The sequence below is a fragment of the Ruditapes philippinarum genome, unplaced genomic scaffold (genome assembly GCF_026571515.1).
Source record: "Ruditapes philippinarum isolate M1 unplaced genomic scaffold, ASM2657151v2 ctg5871_1_1_1_1, whole genome shotgun sequence".
Classification (NCBI taxonomy): domain Eukaryota; kingdom Metazoa; phylum Mollusca; class Bivalvia; order Venerida; family Veneridae; genus Ruditapes; species Ruditapes philippinarum.
Window position 1 is genome coordinate 1 of NW_026864041.1, and position 25,456 is coordinate 25,456.

A 25,456-nucleotide genomic window follows, 5' to 3' on the forward strand; every position below is an offset into this window, starting at 1 on the left:
AAAAAAAAAAGTTTTGATTAGTGTCAGAAGTGCTTGACGAATAATAAACAACCCTAATATTTTCATAATGCACCAATGCCAAACATTTCACCACGGAAATAATGTTGCAGATGAACTTACTTGAACATATTCGTGACGACGGCGGACAAACGCCGTAAACTGCTAACACTGTCATTATATACAAGTGGTATATTATACAGTTTTAACATGATAGAAAAAAACAGTGTTTTTTCCTTTTTATACTATTTACTACAAAACAAATATTTATTGTGATAAAGAATTACAGTTTTTGAACATATTAACACAATCTATAAGACTAGATGTGAATAATGAAGTCAGTGAATTTCAGTACTAGTTAATGTGCAGCTGTTACTGTATCTGTATACAACAAGTTATAACATACCTTCTCTTCCGTTCATCACCAGAAGCCGGGATATAACTTCTACAACCTTTCCATTCAAGTCCAGCGTTCCATATCTTGTCCATATGAGGTGATAAAATGGTGCAGAAGTCGTCAAAATTGATGGCATCTTGGCTAGTTAAACCATGTTGTTTGCACATTGAGTCAACTAATTCCTCAGTTTCTTTCTTTGTCAAACTACTGTTTGCCATTTCTAACAAGGAGCTTAATTCATAAAATGATAGTTTAGTTACAACTTTAAGAATACTTTTTGATCAATTATTAAAGTTTGATTCATATTTAGAGACAGATAAGACATATATTATAAATAAATGAATTTTGTTTTTACATCCAATGGTTAAGCTGATGATGGTGGTACGCAAATTTTTGTGAACAGCGTAAAAAAAGTTGGGTGGAAATAATATGCACATATAGTTTATTTCTACGTACGATGTTTACTGAAGTAATTGTAGCACCACTAAAAATAACGAATAAAACCCTCTAACAATGCAATTTCCTAACAATAGCATGAACATCAGGGTCAGTTTTTGTGAAGTCTGATTTGCTCTATTTAAATTTTTATTTTTCTATCAATCACATTTTTTGTTTATACCTGAATAGCTTAAAGAGCTCATCCCTGTCTAGAGTTCCGCTACCGTCATGATCAAACATCCGGAACAATGTCTGTAATTTGTTCTGTCCAGATCCTAAACATAACCAAATGTGAAATTAATTCAGGAAATTAATGGTAAAATATAAATCGGTTATATTGTCAAGGTGGTGACAGATGTATGTTTTTTTTCTATATATTATACAATTATAAGAGGAAGAAGAAGAAGAACGTTTATTTCACTTAAACTACAAGTTTCTCGTGATTAACATTTATACAAGCATACATATATAATGACATGAAAAATACAATGACATGAAAGTAAACATAATAATTATATTGGATGGACAAAACAAAATAGAGATGACACAAATATTAAAGCATAATGGCTATTACATACACAGTAGTATACACAAAAAACTTTTCATTAGTTTGGATCTGTTAGGTATACATAAAAGTAGGTTGAAATACATATCTAAGCATTAATAATCTGATATCGTAATTTGAAAGCTTCATTAATATATTGACAAAGCATAATTGTTTCTTTATTTTTATCACTTTTTAATAATTGAGTAAACTTAAACATACTTGGTCTATTTCTATAATAATTCTTAATATATATATTTCTTAAATTTACATATGCAGGACACTTAAACACAAAATGGAACTCGTCCTCAATTTCATTTGTATTGCAAATTAAACAATATCTTAAATGACGCTCTACTCTTTCACGTGAATATCTACCTGTCTGTATTCTAAGATTATGAGCTGAAATACGCAGTTTTGTCAAAGCTATTCTTAGTTTTCTTGATACAATATTTTCTAAATAAGGTGACATTTCAAAACTGTCCTTTACTGATTTATATAAAAATAATACATCATTACAATTAATACTAGCTCTCCATTCTTGTAAATATTCATCTATTAATCTCTGTTTAAAAACGACAATAAAACAATTTTGATTAACGCTTAAAGGGTTTATCCATACATCAAAAAAACCGTATTTTTCTAAAAGACTTCGTACATTCGTACAATTATAACAAAGTTTACGCAGGAATGAGGTTTAATATGTTTATGTATCAATAAGATCAATTAACCTGTTATCAGGTTTCAGGTCAAATTTTAATTACACGATAATCATTTTGTTTAACGCGTAAAAACTTTAACGGTTTCAAACATCAATGTTCATCTGTCGATATTTGATGTAATTACCTTTTGACAGCATCACGACAGCGTTTAGAAACTCTCTAAACGAGATATAACCATTATGATCAGTGTCCATCAGTGAAAACATATTCTCAACAAACTCCGTGTTAGGTTTCATTGCCAAGGCAGACGCAAACTCCTCCTGTTAGTTTATACAAAACAGAATTACATTAATCTCATTAAAAAAACAACTTTATATTAACAATTCATCGATAAGAAAATAGAGAAAACTAGAACTATCGCTGAATGCGATTCATACCAATGTCCTTGACAGAAGACCACTAGGAAAGGTGGTTAAGGGAATAACTTATGTGGCACAAATACATAAAAAGAAATTATCTCTGGTGAAAAAAAGACTAATTGTACAGGTAATAGTATAAATATATATTATCAAATCATGTTCTAAACAGTTACAAATAACCTTTCATTTTCCCAATGTATTAAACATTTTATTTATAAGTCAATTTTTGACCTTCAAGTGTGGCCTTGACCTTAATCTGGCACAAGGGTAACATGGGTTTTGCACATCACCCAGTTTGGTTGAACATTTGAGTAAAGTTTGAAGAAAATCCTTCCATTAGTATAGAATTTATAGAGTAGACACAATATATTGTCTAGTATTGGTTGTATGTAAATTTGAAGACTAAAAAGGGGCATAACTTTGTCAAAATGCAATACAGAGTAATGAAACTTGACCTGCACACCTCATATATCTTTTAAGTTTCAAGCAAATGCCTGCGCTAGTTTCAGAATTATTCAAGTACATGTTAAAATTTTAAGAACATTTTCTAAGTCAATTTTTGACTTTCAAGTGTGACCTTGACCTTTAGCCGGCACAAAGGTGACATGGATTCTTGATTCTGCACATAACCTTGTTGAGGTGAAAATTTGAGTAAAGTTTGAAGAAAATTCTTCCATTAGTTATAGGATTTATTAAGAGCGGACACAACATATTGTCTAATATTTGATTGTATGTAAATTTGAAGACTTAAAAAGGGGCATAACTTTGGTAAAATGCAATACAGAGTTATGAAACTTGAACGAACAGCATATTGGAATTGTGACCCTTCAAAAATATATTAAGTTTCAAGCAAATACCTTTTTCTAGATTTAGAAATATTCAAATAAATGTTAAAATTTAAGAATATTTTCTAAATCAATTTTTGACCTTAAAGTGTGACCTTGACCTTAAGCCAGCAAAAGAGTGACATAAGTTCTGCAACATCCCCTGGTTGAGATGAACATTTGAGCCAAGATTGAGAAAAATCTTTCAATTAGTGTAGGACTTACAGAGCGGACATGACATACTGTGTAATATTAGATTGTTTGATATTTGACCTTCAATTGTGACCTTGACCTTGAGCTGACACATGGGCAACATGGGTTCTGCACATCCCCTTGTTGAGGTGAATATTTGAGCCAAGTTTGAAGAAAATCTTTCAATTAGTGTAGGACTTACAGAGCGGACACAAACATACTGTGTAATATTTGATTGTTTGATATTTGACTTCAATTGTGACCTTGACCTTGAGCTGACACATGGGCAACATGGGTTCTGCACATCCCCTTGTTGAGGTGAACATTTGAGCCAAGTTTGAAGAAAATCTTTCAAGTAGTGTAGGACTTACAGAGCGGACACGACATACTGTGTAATATTTAATTGTTTGATATTTGACCTTCAATTGTGACCTTGACCTTGAGCTGACACATGGGCCACATGGGTTCTGCACATCCCCTGGTTGAGGTGAACATTTGAGCCAAGTTTGAAGAAAATCTTTCAAGTAGTGTAGGACTTACAGAGCGGACACAACATACTGTGTAATATTTGATAGTGTTTGATATTTGACCTTCAATTGTGACCTTGACCTTGAACTGACACATGGGCTATATGGGTTCTGCACATCCCCTTGTTGAGGTGAACATTTGAGCCAAGTTTGAAGAAAATCCTTCAATTGGTATAGGAGTTAGAGAGCGGACACGAAAATGGAGACGGACGGACGGACGGACCGACCGACGGACGGACCGACCGACCGACCGACCGACGCGACAAAGCGAATCCATTATAGCCCCCCACATTTTGTGGTGGGGGTATAATAACAAAACAAATATGCTACTGCAAAATTAAAATCACAGAATGGCTGTAATTATCGTAACAAAATGAACAGTCTTTGAATCCCACTAAAGCTGTATGTTAACCAGATCTAAGAATTTGTATGTCAGCCCATAATTAGCTATTACAATGTAAACAACTTTGTCTCATAGTTCTCCATCGCTGAACAAGGGCTTGCTCGAATTCTTGGTCGCTTTCTCACACGCCTGTTCAATTCAGCCCACAATTTTGATGTTTAGATCTGGAGTTGTTGGAACTCGAGAAAGCCCTTGTTCAGGAATGGAGACATTTCCCCCCAAGCCTTCATGAGAAACTACGTTGTAACAATGAGACAGGTGTTTACACTTTGTTATAGACATGGGAGGACACACAAAGTATTAGAACTGGTTAACATAAGTTTTAAGAGACTTTTCATTTTATTACGATATTTACAGCCATTCTGTGATTTTTCATTTTGCAGTAGCATATTTGTTTTGTTATTTTTTATATTTTCTTGTCAATGAATTGTAAATAAGATAAGTATGATATGTGGAATTTTGTATGTTCAAACGCTGAACAAAATCTGTTCACAAATTACCAATTTATACCGAAAACTGTAAGTGTCGGGTTATAAGTGCCTCTAACATTTCTTCAACTTACTTTTAATATCAGCAAAGTTTCAGATAGTTACGTTGGTATATTAAGTCACTGTGTTTTTTAAAAAAGCGGTAACCTGTAAAAGAAATAAAAATTTTTTCCTACTTAACATTGCAGATGCTCCCAATCTTACCTTTTAGCCTCAAAATTTCAAAAAGTCTCTAGCCCTTGCCTCATTTCAACTTCACTTATCAATGTTGGATCATAATCCTTTTTGGGAAAGCAAAATTAATTTAAAAATTTATGATAAATGATCAAGTCTTTATTCTAATAAAATTATGATTACCTGTAAAATACAAAAGTTACTATAATAATGCAAAAGTAAAAAAAAAAAATAATAAAAAAACATCGAAGACTAAAGAAAAGCGTTGCTTTTATTCAACTGATTATAAATAATAATAGCTAAAAGCTAATAGAACTGTAAAAGTTAATATCTTAATTTTGTGTATACCTTCTCCACTTACACATGTACATGTATATGCTTTACACTGTCTTGTCATTTATAATGTGTCTGTTTATTCTCATGGACCATTTGGTCCAATGGAATATTGAAATAAACTTATCAAACTTATCTTATAAAAAAAGTGTTTCATTTCCAGCATAATAAATAGCTAATAGCTTTAAAAAGTGGAGTTTCTCTTGTTTTTTAATGTATAGTATTGTAGATATGAGTTAATAGTTAATTATAAATAATAGTAAATTCGTTCATTTTTGTTTTTATGATATCATATATTTAATAGCTAATATAAGAGTCAAGAAAAGATTCCTATACCTACTGTAATTAGTACGGCAATGTAGATGTAGCAGACGATAAATGGTCAATCTAGTCAAACTTTTAAATGTCAAAATTAAATGACAAGATATTGTAAACAAAATGAAATAATCAACTTAGAGTATAAATAGAGTTGAATAATTATAAAAATGATATATTGGTTTAAAGATTACCTCTGAAAACACGGTTTTAAAGAATTTCTCCAACAGATGGTTTCGTTTTTTCTGTGTGAATGCTTTCTTGTGTATGTTTTTCAGCTTTGTCTCTTGGAAATCAAGAGAGACCCCAGTATTGCTAAGTATATTCTGTAACGTGTCCAGAAACACTCGACGCTGTGATTCGTTTGACAGCTCGAGTACCTTTAGTAACAAACCAATATTTTAATTGAAAATATATCGCATAACATAATGAACTACAATTAATAAATTAATAGACATCTGACAATAAAAAATCAGATACGTTGTTTTTGTATTTTGAGAAAGAAGTTACATTTTTATTCTTACCATAACAAATTACACAGATGAAGTACAATTTGTAATGAACATATTTGTAGAATGTACATTACCACGTCATATTCCTTAGAAACCCGTATTAGTACGGTGTTTCTTTTCTTATTTGAGCTGATAGCACAGTGTACATGTTTCATATCCTTCATATTGACACTTCTCAATGGTTTGCCTTTCAGACTGATAATGTCAAGACAACTTTCAGGACGGATACGGACAACGACTAATCGCGTTTCTTCGTCCCACAGCCATTCTGTAGCTTTGAATTGGGTTTGTGGACCTGTAAATAGTTGTTAATTAAATTAGTTGTTTTATGTAAGTTATATGTATCATGATTGCAACGATCTATATATCGTCAAATAAAAATAAACAAAAAGTTATTAAAGACTCTTATAAACAAGAAGAGTTTGTTTGAAAAAAAAAGAAACGTCGTGTTTAATTTTTTATTCATTACAGTCTGTTAATAGTTCCTTGATGATAACTTCGCTCCTTTGTTATCAAGCGGTAAAATTAGAATAAGCCCTTCATAACAAATACTATATGTGTCCCTTTGTCTGAATATTCTTGGACAAATGCAATCATGTATAATATGTAAGATATCAATATAAGATAAAATCAACACTTATCAAATGTAAATGTATGTTAGAATGCCATAAAGTTATGCAGTTATTGTTACACTAAATTAGCATCTGTGAAAATACAACACAAATAACATAAAAATGAATGCAAAACTTTGTTATATAAACCCTTCATGTCACATATAATTGTTTACACCACAATGTACAATACAAGAATACTTTACATTCCATCTTACCAATTTCATCATAGAATGATTGAAAGCCTAAAAAGTGGAAATAAAACAAAACATCGTTATATAGCTGCTACATCTTTATTCCACATTTGTCGTGTCAATTTCTTGTTTAGGAAATCATACAAACTTTATGGATCTCTTCTTCAAATGATTTACGCTACATTATCAATGAACGTTTCAAACTTAACTTTTATTTCATTTCAAATAAGGTTAACAAAACAGAAAGGTATTTAAAAAAACACTCATGACAATAATCATTTTGGGAAAAAAAGTCGCCAGTCATCTATACAGATGACAAGATTATATACTTTACAATCTTACATTATTGTAAACGTTTTCATTCAATCGAACTACCATAATATAATATAAACGATAATACTAGTAGTTTGATAACTAATATTATCATTTTATATTGAAGGTCGGTAATTCTACTTCTACATGTATATAAAGGGTATACACTATGTCTATGTCGAAATCATTTGAATGAAAAGCATAATTTAATACATCTTCGTATATAATAGCACGTGTCATTTTGTCAGACAATAAATGTAGAACTATATACCATATTGGTTTCCTAGACTCCTTTATGTTATATTGTCAGACAATAAATGTAGAACTATATAAACCATATCCCCTTTATGTTATATTGTCAGACAATAAATGTAGAACTATATACCATATTGGTTTCCTAGACTCTCCTTTATGTTATTTTGTCAGACAATAAATGTAGAACTATATACCATATTGGTTTCCTAGGCTCTCCTTTATGTTATATTGTCAGACAATAAATGTAGACTATATACCATATCTGATTTTCCTAGACTCTCCTTTATGTTATTTTGTCAGGCAATAAATGTAGAACTATATACCATATCGGTTTTCCTAGTCTCTCCTTTATGTTATTTTTTGTCAGACAATAAAATGTAGAACTATATACCATATCGGTTTCCTAGACTATCCCTTATGTTATATTGTCAGGCAATAAATGTTGAACTATATATCATATCTGTTCCTAGACTCCTTTTTGTTTATATTAAATGTCAGACAATATAAATGTAAATGAACTATATACCATATCTGTTTCCTAGTCTCTCCTTTATGTTATATTGTCAGACAAAAAATGTAGAACTATATACCATATCTGGTTTCCTAGTCTCTCCTTTATGTTATATTGTCAGACAATAAATGCTAGAACTATATATCATATTCGGTTCCTAGTCTCTCCTTTATGTATATTGTCAGAAAATAAATGTAGAACTATATACCATATCTGTTTCCCTAGCTCTCCTTTATGTTATATTGTCAGGCAATAAATGTAGAACTATATACCATATTGGTTTCCTAGGCTCTCCTTTATGTAATATTGTCAGACAATAAATGTAGAACTATATACCATATTGGCTTCCTAGGCCCACCTTTATGTTATATTGTCAGACAATAAATGTAGAACTATATACCATATTGGTTTTCCTAGACTATCCTTTATGTTGTATTGTCAGAAAATAAATGTAGAACTGTGTACCATATCTGTTCCCTAGTCTCTCCTTTATGTTATATTGTCAGGCAATAAATGTAGAACTATATACCATATTGGTTTCCTAGGCTCTCCTTTATGTTAATATTGTCAGACAATAAATGTAGAACTATATACCATATGGGCTTCCTAGGCCCACCTTTATGTTATAATTGTCAGACAATAAATGTAGAACTATATATCATATCGGTTTCCTAGTCTCTCCTTTATGTTGTATTGTCAGAAAATAAATGTAGAACTGTGTACCATATCTGTTCCCTAGTCTCTCCTTTATGTTATATTGTCAGGCAATAAATGTAGAACTATATACCATATTGGTTTCCTAGGCTCTCCTTTATGTAATATTGTCAGACAATAAATGTAGAACTATATACCCATATGGGCTTCCTAGGCCCACCTTTATGTTATATTGTCAGACAATAAATGTAGAACTATATACCATATTGGTTTCCTAGGACTATCCTTTATGTATATTGTCAGGCAATAAATGTAGAACTATATACCACCTATCGGTTTCCTAGACTCCTTTTTGTTATATTGTCAGACAATAAATGTAGAACTATATATACCATATTGGTTTTCTAGACTCTCCTTTATGTTATATTGTCAGACAATAAATGTAGAACTATATACCATATTGGTTTCCTAGTCTCTCCTTTATGTTATATTGTCAGACAATAAATGTAGAACTATATACCATATTGGTTTCCTAGATTTCTCTTTATGTTATTTTGTCAGGCAATAAATGTAGAACTATATACCATATCGGTTTCCTAGACTCCTTTTGTTATATTGTCAGACAATAAATGTAGAACTATATACCATATTGGTCTTCCTAGACTATCCTTATGTTATATTGTCAGGCAATAAATGTAGAACTATAAACCATATCCCTTTATGTTATATTGTCAGACAATAAATGTAGATCTATATATTATATCTGTTCCCTAGTCTCTCCTTTATGTTATATTGTCTTACAATAAATGTAGAACTATATACCATATCTGTTCCCTAGTCTCTCCTTTATGTTATATTGTCTGACAATAAATGTGGAACTATATATCATATCTGTTCCCTAGTCTCTCCTTTATGATATATTGTCAGACAATAAATGTAGAACTATATACCATATCTGTTCCCTAGTCTCTCCTTTATGTTATTTGTCAGGCAATAAATGTAGAACTATATACCATATCTGTTCCCTAGTCTCTCCTTATGTTATATTGTCAGACAATAAATGTTCTTTAGAACTATATACCATATCTGTTCCCTAGTCTCTCCTGTATGTTATATTGTCAGACAATAAATGTAGAACTATATACCATATCTGTTCCCCTAGTCTCTCCTTCTTATGTTATATTGTCAGACAATAAATGTAGAACTATATACCATATTGGTTTCCTAGTCTCTCCTTTATGTTATATTGTCAGACAATAAATGTAGAACTATATACCATATTGGTTTCCTAGACTATCCTTTATGTTATATTGTCAGGCAATAAATGTAGAACTATAAACCATATCCCTTTATGTTATATTGTCAGACAATAAATGTAGAACTATATACCATATCTGTTCCCTAGTCTCTCCTTTATGTTATATTGTCTGACAATAAATGTAGAACTATATATCATATTCCGTTTCCTAGACTATCCTTTATGTTGTATTGTCAGAAAATAAATGTAGAACTGTGTACCATATCTGTTCCCTAGTCTCTCCTTTATGTTATATTGTCAGGCAATAAATGTAGAACTATATACCATATTGGTTTCCTAGGCTCTCCTTTATGTAATATTGTCAGACAATAAATGTAGAACTATATACCATATGGGTTTCCTAGTCCCTCCTTTATGTTATATTGTCAGACAATAAATGTAGAACTATATACCATATTGGTTTCCTAGACTATCCTTTATGTTATATTGTCAGGCAATAAATGTAGAACTATAAACCATATCCCTTTATGTTATATTGTCAGACAATAAATGTAGAACTATATACCATATCTGTTCCCTAGTCTCTCCTTTATGTTATATTGTCTGACAATAAATGTAGAACTATATATCATATCCGTTTCCTAGTCTCTCCTTTATGTTGTATTGTCAGAAAATAAATGTAGAACTGTGTACCATATCTGTTCCCTAGTCTCTCCTTTATGTTATATTGTCAGGCAATAAATGTAGAACTATATACCATATTGGTTTCCTAGGCTCTCCTTTATGTTATATTGTCAGACAATAAATGTAGAACTATATACCATATTGGTTTCCTAGGCTCTCCTTTATGTTATATTGTCAGACAATAAATGTAGAACTATATACCATATTGGTTTCCTAGGCTCTCCTTTATGTTATATTGTCAGACAATAAATGTAGAACTATATACCATATTGGTTTCCTAAACTCCTTTATGTTATTTTGTCAGACAATAAATGTAGAACCTTATACCATATGGGCTTCCTTGGTCCACCTTTATGTTATATTGTCCGACGATAAATTAAGAACTATATACCATATGGGGTTCCTAGGCTCTCCTTTATGTTTTTCTGTATCATCTTCACAGTTCTGTTGTACCTCCACTGTTTACATTTTGACAGTATATACACGACAAATAAGCACACTGTAAAAAGTTAACATCGAATTATTTAAGACAAATAAATTGATAAATGTTTATGTAATGTAAATGTATCTAACGTCATCATAGGAACCTCCTTATATAACGGTATATGTCGTTGTTTAATTTAAACACGCACACACCGCGTTCTTGATAATAACTATCATATTTCAACATGTACAAGTTATACATTTATTATCGCGCACTGTCATTACATTTTAATTACGTTTACACAAACATATAAATAATTATATTTAAATTCATTGACACTGTGAAAAAAATATACTATAGACGAATAAATACCTAACATATACTTATGGCAAATAAACATTATTATGGTATACTCACAGAAAGGTATAAGACCAAAAGATATCCAAATGATGATGTATGAAGCTTCACTTCCGGCAAAATAATCAAATCCTTTATGTGGAGTACACGGTTCAAGTACATTCTCCGGTAAATACTCCGCCTTTTTGCAATTACCTGCGCCATCTAATTCGGAAGAAAAAAATAATGTTAAAATTATATTGGGATAAAAGCGGAAGGTTATAATGTATCTTTTGATGTTTTACTTTGTGTTTTTTAATTACAAATGTAATGAATAGTTTAACATAGATTGTCATATCAGAAGCAATGTTTTTAACAATGTCAACCAGTACTCATTATTTTTTCGGCATCATTGAAACAAAATATGTTCAAATACAAAACAGTACGTTAAGAAATACTCACTTAAAAGAAGTTGAAAAATAAAAAAAAACAATGCCATATTAAAACAAGGAACATCGCAATGCGATGCAACCAGGTTTTCAGCAAAATATTTCACAGAAGCTTTGTCATGAAGGGGCATTTGTTTTTAATTGAACTTTTAGGAGGAATTATGGCTTTTTTAATATTCCTCAAACAAAAATGATTGAGAAATTTTATGTTGTCTATTCGCCTTTTTTTCCCAAATATTTTTAGAAAGGTAAACAGTACTTTATTTTTGCTTAATTTTTGCATTTTTGCGTCTCTTGTCATTTTCTTTTGTCAACAATATTGGCGTGTGGTGTTTGTGTGCGATATCAAGAAAAGTATGTTCACAATTTTAAAAAAATACTTGAATGATGTCTTGGAAGAAACATGGGAATTTAGTGAGCGCCAGGGCACTTGATGACAAAGCTTCTGTGAAAGTTTGGTCAAAATCCATTGAGAAATGTAGGAGAAGTTGCGCACTGTAGAAATTGTTCACTATATATTCTGTATAAGGAAAAAATATACAAAGGGCCATAATTCGGTCAAATATTATCCAATCACAAAACCCGACAATATGTGCCAGGCACTTGATAACAAAGCTTCTAAGAAAGTTTGGTCAAAATCCGTTGAGAAATGTAGGAGGAGTTGCGCACAGAAGAAATTGTTCACTATATATTCTATATAAGGAAAAAAAACAAAGGGCCATAATTAGGTCAAATATATACCAATTGCAAAACCCTGGAAATATGTGACAGGGCACTTGATGACAAAGCTTCTGAGAAAGTTTGGTCAAAATCCGTTGAGAAATGTAGGAGGAGTTGCGCACAGAAGAAATTGTTCACTATATATTTTATATAAGGAAAAAAAACAAAGGGCCATAATTAGGTCAAATATTATCTAATCGCAAAACCCCGACAATATGCGCCAGGGCACTTGATGACAAAGCTTCTGTGAAAGTTTGGTCAAAATCCGTTGAGAAATGTAGGAGGAGTTGCGCACAGAAGAAATTGTTTACGCCCGAGCGCCCGCCCGCCCGCCCATCCGCCCGCCGACATACCTCAATCTAATAACCAGTTTTTTTCCTTCGGAAAACCTGGTTAAAAAATAACTGACATATATTAAAGTAAGTTCAGTTAACAAATTTATATACTTTGCGAACAATCTAAGAAATTACAGGATGGATGTTATCGTATATACCTCTCTGACTATTTTGTATGTTTTGTCTTTTGTATAGCTTCAATTCAAGTACACATCAGTATATGATTGTAAAATAAAATATTGGTTTTATGCACCTTTCAGGGGTTTAACGCTTAATAAATGTTGTTGTTGTAGTAAATTACCATTTGACACAGTAGATTCTATCATAGAAATAATTCATAAAAATATTTGTAAATATTTGCCTCCTCAATACCTTCAGTAAAAATAAAAACATCTTTCTGTAATTCTGAAGAATCTATTCTGGTCGCATTACCGATTATCTCACTAAGTTTTAGATTTCTTATAAGTCTAATATCTTCATCACTGAATTGTCTGAAAACGAAATATATATTTAAATGTGTATCACTGTTTATTAAATGTAACAGGACAGTAAACTTATAACAGTTTTGTTTGGCGTCTAATTGAAATTGTTTTAAATGTGATTAATAAAAATGTTTCGTGTTTTATATAACATTTATAATTGATTCACATGCCATTGTTTGTTTATGTCTTACTTGACGTCAATATTGTAGAATCTGTTTTTATCTTAAAGCTTCCTTCAGCTTTTCTAAAGGTCAACTATGTTATTTTTAGATAAATCGTTTCAAATAATTGTCAAATAAAAAAAAATAGGCTGAAAAAATGAAAACTGCCATCGATTAATTACATAAAAAATAAGGAAACACTTTGATATTATATAATCTACCGGTCCGCAATAACTGAAATAATTAGTTTGAAACAACACAGACGTGTTTTTCCGTCAAACAAATAAAAGCTGAAGACGGCTTTAAATGTAAATGCATTAATTTCTCTTTTTATACATTTAGACTATTTGGTCGAATTTTCAAAGCTCGGATGAGTTAAATACGAACCTATTTTCTGTATTTTCAAACCAGAATCTATCACCATCCCGAATTCTTGTGAACTGATCAATGATTATAGTTGTAAAAAGTTCGCCAGGACCTCTGGGCGTGGTTTCGAACATTCCCCCAACGAATACGTCTATGTTGTCAAGGGTACCGTACAGGGAACGTAACGTATTTATCAACTGTCGTGTAAAAAAGGAACAATATCATAAGTACATAATTATGTATATATTATCTAACAATTAACACTTTCAACTAAAATTAGAAACGTTGGTGTAAAGCAGCCAACCAATCAACCGTCAATCTGTACTTAGTTTCCGACCCCAAATACTAAATATACACCTAAATTGATTCTACTAAAAACATTCAATAATGAGCTGTAAAGGGTTGTAGTAAACAATATGCAAGTTAAAAGAACATGTTAGCTGGATCTAAAGTCGATGAGAAAAAAAAGATTAAAATCAACTGGACGCCACAAATGAAAAGTGATCCATAGTTCATGGTTCAAAGTAAACATGGTGTCGATAATGACAAATTGAGAGTCAAACTGATTTTAGAAAACGTTTTGGTTTTATTTGTTGTTTTTTTTCAGTCGACTCGGAACATTTTATTACGGACAGTCATTAAAGGACAAACACCCAATGTGTCGACCTTCAGCTGATTAAAACCGTCATAAAGCCGAATATATAATAAGTCATATAAATACAACGATACAAGATATAAAACAGATAAATATTACCAATGTATCAATTTGTTGAAACCACGGTCTCTTTAATAATTAGAAACACGAAATTTACTTAAGGTGATCGTATACAATGCACGCATAAATATGACATTTGGTTTTGCAAATACCTCAATAAAAGATGCAGCCTAGCATGATATCAGTAATGTTACAACAGTGTACAAAATAGCTACACTCACATTTGGATTAGTTTTGTTCAGCCAAGGATTAATATCCTCCCATCTGCTAATCCTTTCTAGACCGACCTGTACACGAACGCTGTTGTAATCAGGAATACCATAATCTCGTCCCCTCATTATAATCTGAGATATAAAATCATGCCTCGAGAAGTGGAGCGGTCCATAGTATTTACCTGAAAAAGTAAAACATTTTCCATTACATATTTTTATTTATTCTTCATTATTAAAGTATTTACTGTTTTCAAATGTGGAAGTTTTCAACAGAAAGTGACCTACTTTAAAATCGTATGCTGTTTCTTTATTGTTTCCAATTAAAATGTTGATAAGAAAATATAATAAGGAATTCTTCGATTCTTTAACACACATATTGTTATATATTTATATGATATGGTACTGTACTTACTTTGTATATCTTCAACAACTTTAATATCTTCAGCCTCAGCAATCTGTGTGACTAGCCCTAACAACGTTTCTTCTACTTCATCTTCTCTCTCCATTAATATATCCTGAAACATTATTCTTTAAAAGTCAATAAAGCACCTTTATCATGAAATAATAGCCTTAACGCAAATATTAAGATGATATATTTGCTTACAAAAGATCAAAATTATTTCTCAAAAAGGTAAAAAATGACATTCTATAAACATTGGTAACTTTATAGGTACTTTCTGAAGATAAGCATTTTGACATAAATTGCTAATGTTATTTATTTTTTAGATGTTGTTCCATATGTTATATCTTATGCCTGACCTAATCGGTTCATGTTTCTCTCTCTCTCCAAAAACAAAGTTAGGAATTTCCATCCCTACCATGATGCCTGACATGATAGTGCTGATAGTGCTGATGTGTTAGGGAGCGAACTTAAAGAAATAATTGTAAGCTGCAAAAACTATTCACAGCTGAGCCTAAAATTGATTAAAGTTTCTACAATCTATAGATGTGTGGCAGAATGCGTCTATCAGGAATACCGTTTTATAACATGTCCTTATAGGCTTATAAGAATATGCAGCGATACCTAATTATTGTAAGTTGTGGACAGACAAGATTAAATTCGGCAACCAGATATACCTGTGACCGCCAGTAAGAATTGCAAAGACGAACCCCTTCATACTTCCCATTCATAGCATTTTCACACCTGGAATTTCTGCAAAACAATTACCAAATATTTTCCCTTTTGTAGTGTTCATATACATGTATCCAATATCGTGAAAAGAAATAATTAGTAGTTATGACACTAAAAACTGATAATATATAACGGAGTGTTGCAATTGTTGAAGAGTAAACGAAGTGCTGTATGACTTATTTGGTCATATGAAATATTGCATCACCATTCAGGCATGGTTTGAGAATAAAAGTTAAATCCTTACACTTTTACACTAATTGGAAGAATATATATGTATATATACCTTTGGTAAATTCCTGCAGGAATAAGTGTCAGAATATATCGAATTGCAGCTGCATCAAAAATTGACGTCACATCCGGATAGATATCCGATTTGTAACCTGAATATGAAAGATGGAGAGATAGATTTATTTCAGTATTATTAAGTTACTTGGTGAAACATCTTCAATACCTGATAAAATGATAACACATGTATAAGAAATGAAACATTCTCAAATACATCATTCTAAGGATAACACAAAAAGAGAACTTTATCACTTATTTCTATTGTAAAGAAACGTGTATTTCACATTCTTCAATGTACATGTATCTTGTATTTTTTAAATGAGAACGTTTGTGAATGTATTCCTCCTTTTTGCAAGATCAAATCAATAATGTTTAAGTAGTAAATAGTGGTAATATTTACCCGTATAGCTTGGCAAACTTTGACCTAGCAGTTCTGGAAGCCACTCATACATAATAACACTCTGAAAACAAACCAGCAATTACTAGGACTAGGAATTATAGCATGTATTTCAGAAGATTCCTTGGTCACATTTAAATTAAGTTGTTAAATCTATAAAAAAAATCTATTCTTTTATCTGAAGATGAAATATATTTTTTTTCACTATAGGGTCGTACTTGAGGTAGTACAATACGTTCATTTGATAACAATTATTGAGAAAATTTATGTAAATATTTTATGTAAATGCATTTCAAAATTATTGTAGAAATGCCCTGTACAGGTATTTTTCTAAATATTACTAACAGAAATCAAATCAAGAGCAGTATTAAATTTGAGAACCTGGAGGGAAGCAATAACCCATTGTCTAGCTCTCGAAAATGTCTCATCAAAGCCATGGTGGGCCTTAGATTCTAGTTTCTCAACTAGGAAGTTATGCCATCGGAAAAACAACACACCGAGTGACAGTAGTGCTGGATTTTCTTGTACATGTTTATCACCGAGCTCTAAAACGATTAACATAAATATAGTAGCAATAAGGACATGCTGTTTAGCTGATGAACTATGTATTTAATGATTGCTTTCAATTATACAGTCCTGTAAAGTTCTGACTATAAAAATATAGTATAATGAATATACTTTCACTAAATGATCTATATTGAATAAGATGTCTGTGAAATATACCTATAAACAATTTATAAGAAAAACATAATACATCGAGAAAAGGAAAGTATAGTCATTGTTAATCTTAAGCATCAAAATGATTTTTAATGACAGAAACAGTTTGTAGATATAGAATTATGTGAATATTATCTATGGAATATAGGTTCCATTTACTCTTTTAATACAAGTTTAATACAAGTTAATCAATCAATCTATATATCGTGAATCACAAGCATGTATATGAACATCAATAAAAAGAATGAAATCTTACTCCAGTAATCAAACTGGTCATGGAATTCGTGATTTACAGGATCCGGGTTTGCAATGTATGCAATCCCTTCTTCATTTTTCTGTGGATATTTTGACCAAGCATCTCCAGATGCAAGTTTAGGGGACCTGTTGCCTTGTAGATACAAGGCACGGATAAGGTTGTTTCCATACACAAAACTGCCATCAATATAGCTTGTTGCTTTGTTCACCTACAATGTACAAATATATTAACACTTTAAGTCAACTGCTCCGACCCTCACACTCTGCCCCATCTTCACCCAAATTGTGTATATACCAAATTTTCCTCTTTGCAATATACCAAATAATCTGATTATGCTTAATTATCATTTATAATAAAGTTGAGAAATGTAAGACATAATATAACTTAGAAACGTGATTAATGTACCTGTTTACGAGGAACATTTGGTGATTGACCTGTTCTCTTGTCGTAGGAAATTCTCTCATACGGTAGGTGCTGTGTACCCGTGCAAGCTTTGTCAAATTCCGGATCACATTTTGGTACGGGTATAGACAGTAATTCTACTGGACATGTTGTATCATCTGTGTCAATCAATTCCATTGCAACAAGCTGACCTATATTTGGAAAAGAACACGTGTAGTCTATATGTTTCTGAAACACTGCAGTAACTCTCGGACTTGCTTACATTCATTAAATTAAACAATTTTATTTGAAATCCGAACTATGAAATGTAGATAAAAGACTTTCGTTCCATATAAAGGCTATCTAGCATAAGACTAAGAGTGCAATAAACGAACGTTGTAATGAGTTTGATACACTTAGTTGCTTTCAAAACATATTTTTAAACAATATATTATAATTCATTCATTAATCTGTACTGTGCTGAATCAATTTAATATGAACTTACTGAAGAAAGCAAACAGTGCAGTCAGATTTCTTGAGTTAGGTGTAAATGTCTCATTATGTAATTTTTTGAAAATATGTTCGCTTATAAGCCTTGGACTTGGTCGATCTCGTCCTGATACTTTATAAGTATAATCGGAGTAATCCGTCGTTATGTTCTGCTTGAGCGGTTTCCCTAACACGAATAAATGTAAAAAGATATACATGTCAAGTACCAAAACGTACAACAGAATATGAATTAATTTGACTATTATATATTTTGACTCTTTCCCTTATTAAACAACTCTTATGGGAGACTGGTGGTCCTCCAAACGTGCACATTTGTACGTGTCTAAATATGTTTCTGTAATAAAACGAGAGTATTAACCTGTAAAAAAACTATAATAAGAACAAAAATATTCTTTATCTGTAAAAAAAAAATTTTATATAATAAGAACAACGAGATTCTTAAAGTGTAAAAAAAACTATAATAAGAACAACGAGATTCTTTATCTGTGAATGTAACTATGAACACAATAAGATTCTTTATTTGTAAATATAACTATGAATACAATAAGATTCTTTATTTGTAAATATAAGTATGAACACAATAAGATTCTTTATTTGTAAATATAACTATGAATACAATAAGATTCTTTATTTGTAAATATAACTATGAATACAATAAGATTCTTTATTTGTAAATATAAGTATGAACACAATAAGATTCTTTATTTGTAAATATAACTATAATGATCACAACGAGATACTTTATCTTTGAATATATACATAATTTAATGACTCTTTTTTGTAAATGTAAGTACAATAACACAACAAGATACCGGTTATGCCTAACTTGGTAATACATACATTCTATATAATAAGCACTAGAAGATACCTAAAATATATCTAAACTTGAAATTATAAGTTAACATTGACGAAATAATATGTAATAGAAAGAGCACCGAAACACGAGGCTATCTGATTTGTACGAGGGGGCGTAGCCCCCGAGTATTAATCAGATTGCCGAGTGTTTTGGTGTTCTTTCTCTTTTGTATCATAGTCAAACATAAAAGCACGTTCCCTGTTGTCACAATATGAAACCCCGGCAAAAATGAACCAATAAACGAACATCTGAATATGACATTTCTGTCGCTTTCCCTTTCTCTGCCGTCACAATATGTAAACCCCAGCAAAAATGAGCCAATCAATGGGCATGCTCTGGAGTGCGGGTAACTAATACCCGCACTCCAGTTAACGCACTGTGCATGTATATGTATACGATTTAACCCTGACACATTTTCAACAGAAAGGTCTCCAAACTATGATACAAGATACTGTTGTTGTTGCTGTTATAAATTAATATGTTTTATAAGTAGATACCTGCACTTCCTTGACTTGGTATTATCAGGTTATTAAAATAACCATCGAATCTCTGTTGTGAAAAACTGCTCACTATAAATAATAAAAAGTATAGATTGGCGATTTATTTTGCATATGAAAACAAGATATGTGAACATACAACTATCTAAAAACCGAAAGCAAATAGCGTACGTAACGTAAACTCCGTTACCACCAATAAAGTAAGTGATTTGTAACACGGAATCGAAGGGATATATAGAGGATATTTGTTTGATTTGAGTGAATATGCTTTATATCACACTGGGAAGAAAAATTATGCTAAACAAGATGACATTTGACGTATATTAACGGCTGCCTGTACAAACCAAAGTAATTACAATAGTAATTCAAGTTGAGTCATCATTGCGGCGTAATTTTTAACTTTTTTAGTAAAGTTACAAGAAAATCATTGATGCAAAGCATCAAAGGGCGACGCCAAAAGAATTTGATCCAGATTTGCACCTAAATACTTAACAAAAGATGTGTACTTTATAGCAGTACCATTACATGTGACCTGGAGGCTAGGGCCAGTTTAAGTTGAAACTTAAACCAAAAAAGAATAGACTCTGTCTTGCCAAGATGCAAAGACAATTTATAGTCAATTAAGCAATCTTATAAGACTCATGCTATAAGAAAGAATTTCTTCAGATTTATTTTATGAGACACAAGGATTCCTGAGTCATCAGCATATAATCACAGGCACGAGTATCGGACCTGGGAAGAAAAAATATGACCAGATGACCAGATTGATAAAAAAAACTGTGTTTATAAAAACCAAAAAAAAAAAATGTAAATAATGATCCCCTTTAAAAATATACTATCAACTTGAAGTATATTTTTAAAGGGGGTCATTATTTACATTTTATTTTGGTTGTTGACACTTTTAAGATGAACACAGGTTTTTTATCAATCTGGCCATATTTTTTCTTCCAAGGTCTGATACTCGTGCCTGTGCATTATAATAAAAGCTTACTGCTTAATTAGGGTTGAAGACATGTAATTGACATATATTAGACATAAAAGAGGACCTAAAATGAACATCAGGGGGACAGCATAGGTACTCAGAGCAGTAGTAGAATGAGTACCAGCCACATCAGAGATAATACTTAAACCATGTAAGAATGTCATTATATATGGCAGATGCTTGAAGTTTCATGAAGAAGAAGAAAAACAACTTCTTCATGTGCAGTATAGTGTGTTCAACTGTATCAAATGCCCTTTGTAGATCTAAAAGTATCATGCAATACAGTTATACTGCCTTTGTCCATTTCAAATAATGCAATCTGTTAAATGAATCAAACATGTGTCAATTGAAAAACCACTTCTAAACCCTGACTGAAACTGCCTGACCATGACGTACTCGAACCCATGACTTTCAGAAGACCAACTGAGCTATCCGGCCTGCTACACATTTTCTCTTTAATAATGAAACAGTTCTAAACCACAACATATTTCCCCACTATATCGATTTGTGTTCGTGAATTTCTTATGTTACAGAGCATAGGAAATTGAACTCATGCTTATATGCAGTCACAGGATGAGAAAAACTTTGAGCTTGACCAGAACTCAAACCTGTGACCAACATAAGAAATTTTATGAAGGCTGATTTGTATTTTGCATCAAGGGCACCGGGCAAAAACATGAAAATGCAACAAACAAACCACTTTGTGGTAGATTGTATTTTCATGTTTTCATCTGGCGCCCAGTTACTTTTTGTACTATGTTGGTTTTCATGTGGCACAAATCACCCACTATAAATTTAGTGCACAAATTTATTCAAGGGCAAGTAACAATCTACTCTATGTACAGTCTGTTGTCGGGTTGACTCAGGAGACCTGGAGGTTGAGACCGGTGTCCCTTCATTACAAATAGATAAGACAGAAGCTGTCCTTTTCAAACTATGCACATGTTAGAAAAAAAATAGAATAACTATTCAGAATATGATTTTTTGAGACTTTATTAATTATATTGCTTGATCCAAGTTTAAGGACATTTTCAACCAATACATGTTTTATCATTTATAACTTTAAATGAAAGTCTCATCCCTTTAATAATAATGACATAACTGTATCTCTTTAAATGCAGAAAAATTATAAGTCTCAACATATCAATATACTACTGTCTAAGATATACATGTATGCACATAACATTAATAATTCCCAGTTTATATTAAATAAATATGAAATCCTAACATTAACATTAACATGCTTTTGATGACCTTACAACTGGTGAATTATATACAACAAAAATAGTATTATAAGTAATACCTAAGATAGACAGAAAAGAACAAATAATTTAGTAAACATGAGTTACTTCCCCTTACAATAAAGAAAACCTGAAACCCAAAAGAACACCCTAAACAGCAAAATTATGAAATGCTGCAGGTTCAGTTTTATCAAGCCATGCAAATTAATGGTAAAGTATTCATAAAAAAATAAATGGCCATGTGTCAGCAGTAATTGCAGAAAATCGGATAGCTTTCAACATCCGGATACTGGTACACTTTGTAAAACCATTCTGCGCAACAGATAAATGTAATAAGGATAAAATCAATAGGATAATCGTTTACAACAGTTCCATTACCTATCCTTATACTTAATTGCAGGTGAACTTTCTTCTTGTAGGAAAATTTTGAAAATGTATAAATGAATGAATGAACTGATACGGCCTCAATCTAGACCACAACGATATTCGAAATCCGGGTTTTAGTATTGTCATTAAAACTAAGGGACAAGCTGTTAAACTTAACCTGCAATTTCGTGAAAATAATATCACAATGCACATGCTTTTTACATAAAGTTATTAAATACAAATATAACAACACATTTGTTTACTTGATTTTTACGAATCAAAATAAAACTAATTAACACAACATGAAATTAACTGCTAATAATAACAGCTCCTTCCATAGGCAAAAATAAAAAGTATTCCATAATAGACGACGCCGCTCACCGGCGTCGCCAATGATATTTGAGTCGTGAATCATGCCATTAAGAACAAAAGCCAACAACTGATTTTTCTATAATTTTTCATATTAATGAATTACGCAAAATAATACACACGTCAATATAACGTTCATCTATATCACCAACACTGTGAGATTTACTGTAAGTGATATATAGACTTTATTTCACAGATTTCAGTAACATGGGAAATAAATGATTAGTTACATGGAATTTCACAGACTAGACTTTATTTCACAGATTTCAGTAACATGGGAAATAAATGATTAGTTACATGGAATTTCGGTGATTATTTTCACGGGATGTGAGTGATTAGTTACACGGGATAAAAGTTTGCTATGAATGACACAGTTTAAAGTCAACTTCCATTAAAGAATATTGTATCGTAATTAGGTGAATTATCATTATAAATATTTATATCACAATCTTATTATGGTATCTTGTAGTATATTGTTACTAGGATACGTGATAAAACAGGATGTCAAACTGATTTATCTCGACAGAATGATATACGTGCGCAAAATGAATCAGCTTGTTTTTATAAATTACCCATTTATTGACAGTATGAGAAATCCTTATGTAGCAAATAGTTCTGAAGACAGGTTCTTTAAGTGCATTCTAAAGTATTAGTTTCTTCTGATAATAAGTTGAACCTAAACTTGTTTAAATGTTCCTTTTTCCTACAATTATCTGTGGCTTATAATGTCATTTTCACCCTGGATATATAAATATGTTAGCAAAAGTATTAAGGATCCTTTTCATGAATTATGAGTAATACAAAAAAAATATATTTGAAACATGAAAACATGTTATAATGACCCTATCTTGGCATGAAGTTTCACGTACTTAAATTTCAGTTCAATAAAATTTGTTAACATGTCGCTTTTATTACACATTAAGTTCTGTGTGATTTAATCGGCCATTTCATTGACCAATCAATGTTGCCACACGAATTAAGCTTTACAATTGATATAATATTTATTAGTTTTTGTTGTTGATTTTTATCATTTACCCCGTTATAACTGATCGTCTTGATACAATGTCTTACATTCATTGTAAAAATAGTGAACTGTGATAATCTTACAATTTGTTATAGATACGAAATTACCGAAAGTACCATATTTTCAAAGAAAAAAAGATACGATGACCTAAGACTTTTTTTTACAAAAATTCTTAAATGCTTAAAATTTCCTCATGACTAGAACTGGGTATAAGAAACTTACCATGTCCAATATAAACTATAACTTGTAAACTGGTGAGTACAAATGATCGTTCCATGCTGATTATGTCCCTTTAGTTATCGCCATATATGAGAAATCTACAATAAAACAAAAATACAAAAACACATGTAGGTTTTATTTATAAATACAATGTATACTGTCTAAAATCACAATATTATGATAACATTGCAAAATATACATGTATACACACTATGTAACACAATATTATATATACACACTATGTAACACAACATTATATATACACACTATGTAACACAACATTATATATACACACTATGTAACACAACATTATATATACACACTATGTAACACAACATTATATATACACACTATGTAACACAACATTATATATACACACTATGTAACACAACATTATATATACACACTATGTAACACAACATTATATATACACACTATGTAACACAACATTATATATACACACTATGTAACACAACATTATATATACACACTATGTAACACAACATAAGAAACTTAAAATACAATGCAACAGAAGAGAAATCATTAATAATTTATGTATCAATAAAAAATATATCAAATGCAGAATTTCAGAAAATAAAAACAGAATCTAAAATTCAACTTTTTTACATAAAAGAATTTGCTGTAAAAAAAACTAAAAAATATTCGTATTGTACTGCAATATATCCTCACTTACTTGTTCCACAATAATTTGAAAATGATAGAACTAAAATAAATGGACAAACATTACAATGAGAATGTTTACAGGTATAAAAGGTATGACTATAACATCCTTGTTCTGTAAAACGTTCAACTATAAAACCACAAGAAAACTCCTTAATTAAACCACAGACCATAACCAATCAAACAATATATAAATAGTTTTACATTAAACACATACATAAATATATGAGTTAAATTAGTATATCTATTATATCATGTATGCAGGAACTTCCATCAGTTCTGGTCTACCAAGTTGTTCTCAATAAGCATTACTGATTGGATGGACAACATTACGTGAACATGATATGTTAGTTTGCTAGGTGATATCCGGATATGTTTAATAAATCTATAAATACTTTGTTGAGTAGTTAAACTAATATCAAAATACAGAAGTTTTTAAACAATCAATTTTCAATTATATATACATGTACATATTTCAGGAAATATGGCTTGATGAACTTACTTCAGATATTGTAATTATAATGATATCTTAATATAATATATAACACCGTTACTTAAATGTTGAAAGGGTCTCGCAGTATGTAATATATAAAATATTTATATAATTAATTAACATAGCTGATTTCATTAACGATATAT

At 31.0% G+C, this 25,456-nt stretch overlaps 1 protein-coding gene across 1 annotated transcript in view; it reads right to left on the reverse strand.

Moving 5' to 3' along the window:
* Nucleotides 1–120: 120 nt before the first annotated feature.
* The window catches only part of LOC132724237 (dual oxidase-like), a gene marked incomplete at its 3' end in the record, with an annotated part of 40,967 nt that continues 15,631 nt past the window's right edge, over nt 121–25,456 (reverse strand). The window contains 22 exon segments of the mRNA XM_060709069.1: nt 121–168; nt 404–625; nt 1,014–1,107; nt 2,223–2,358; nt 5,908–6,093; nt 6,300–6,520; nt 7,055–7,081; nt 11,096–11,203; nt 11,546–11,689; nt 13,341–13,459; nt 13,999–14,174; nt 14,914–15,086; nt 15,317–15,419; nt 15,982–16,057; nt 16,320–16,416; nt 16,722–16,782; nt 17,100–17,263; nt 17,692–17,899; nt 18,097–18,284; nt 18,578–18,748; nt 19,936–20,007; nt 24,140–24,234. Coding sequence (XP_060565052.1) covers nt 121–168; nt 404–625; nt 1,014–1,107; nt 2,223–2,358; nt 5,908–6,093; nt 6,300–6,520; nt 7,055–7,081; nt 11,096–11,203; nt 11,546–11,689; nt 13,341–13,459; nt 13,999–14,174; nt 14,914–15,086; nt 15,317–15,419; nt 15,982–16,057; nt 16,320–16,416; nt 16,722–16,782; nt 17,100–17,263; nt 17,692–17,899; nt 18,097–18,284; nt 18,578–18,748; nt 19,936–20,007; nt 24,140–24,194 — 2,849 coding nt within the window.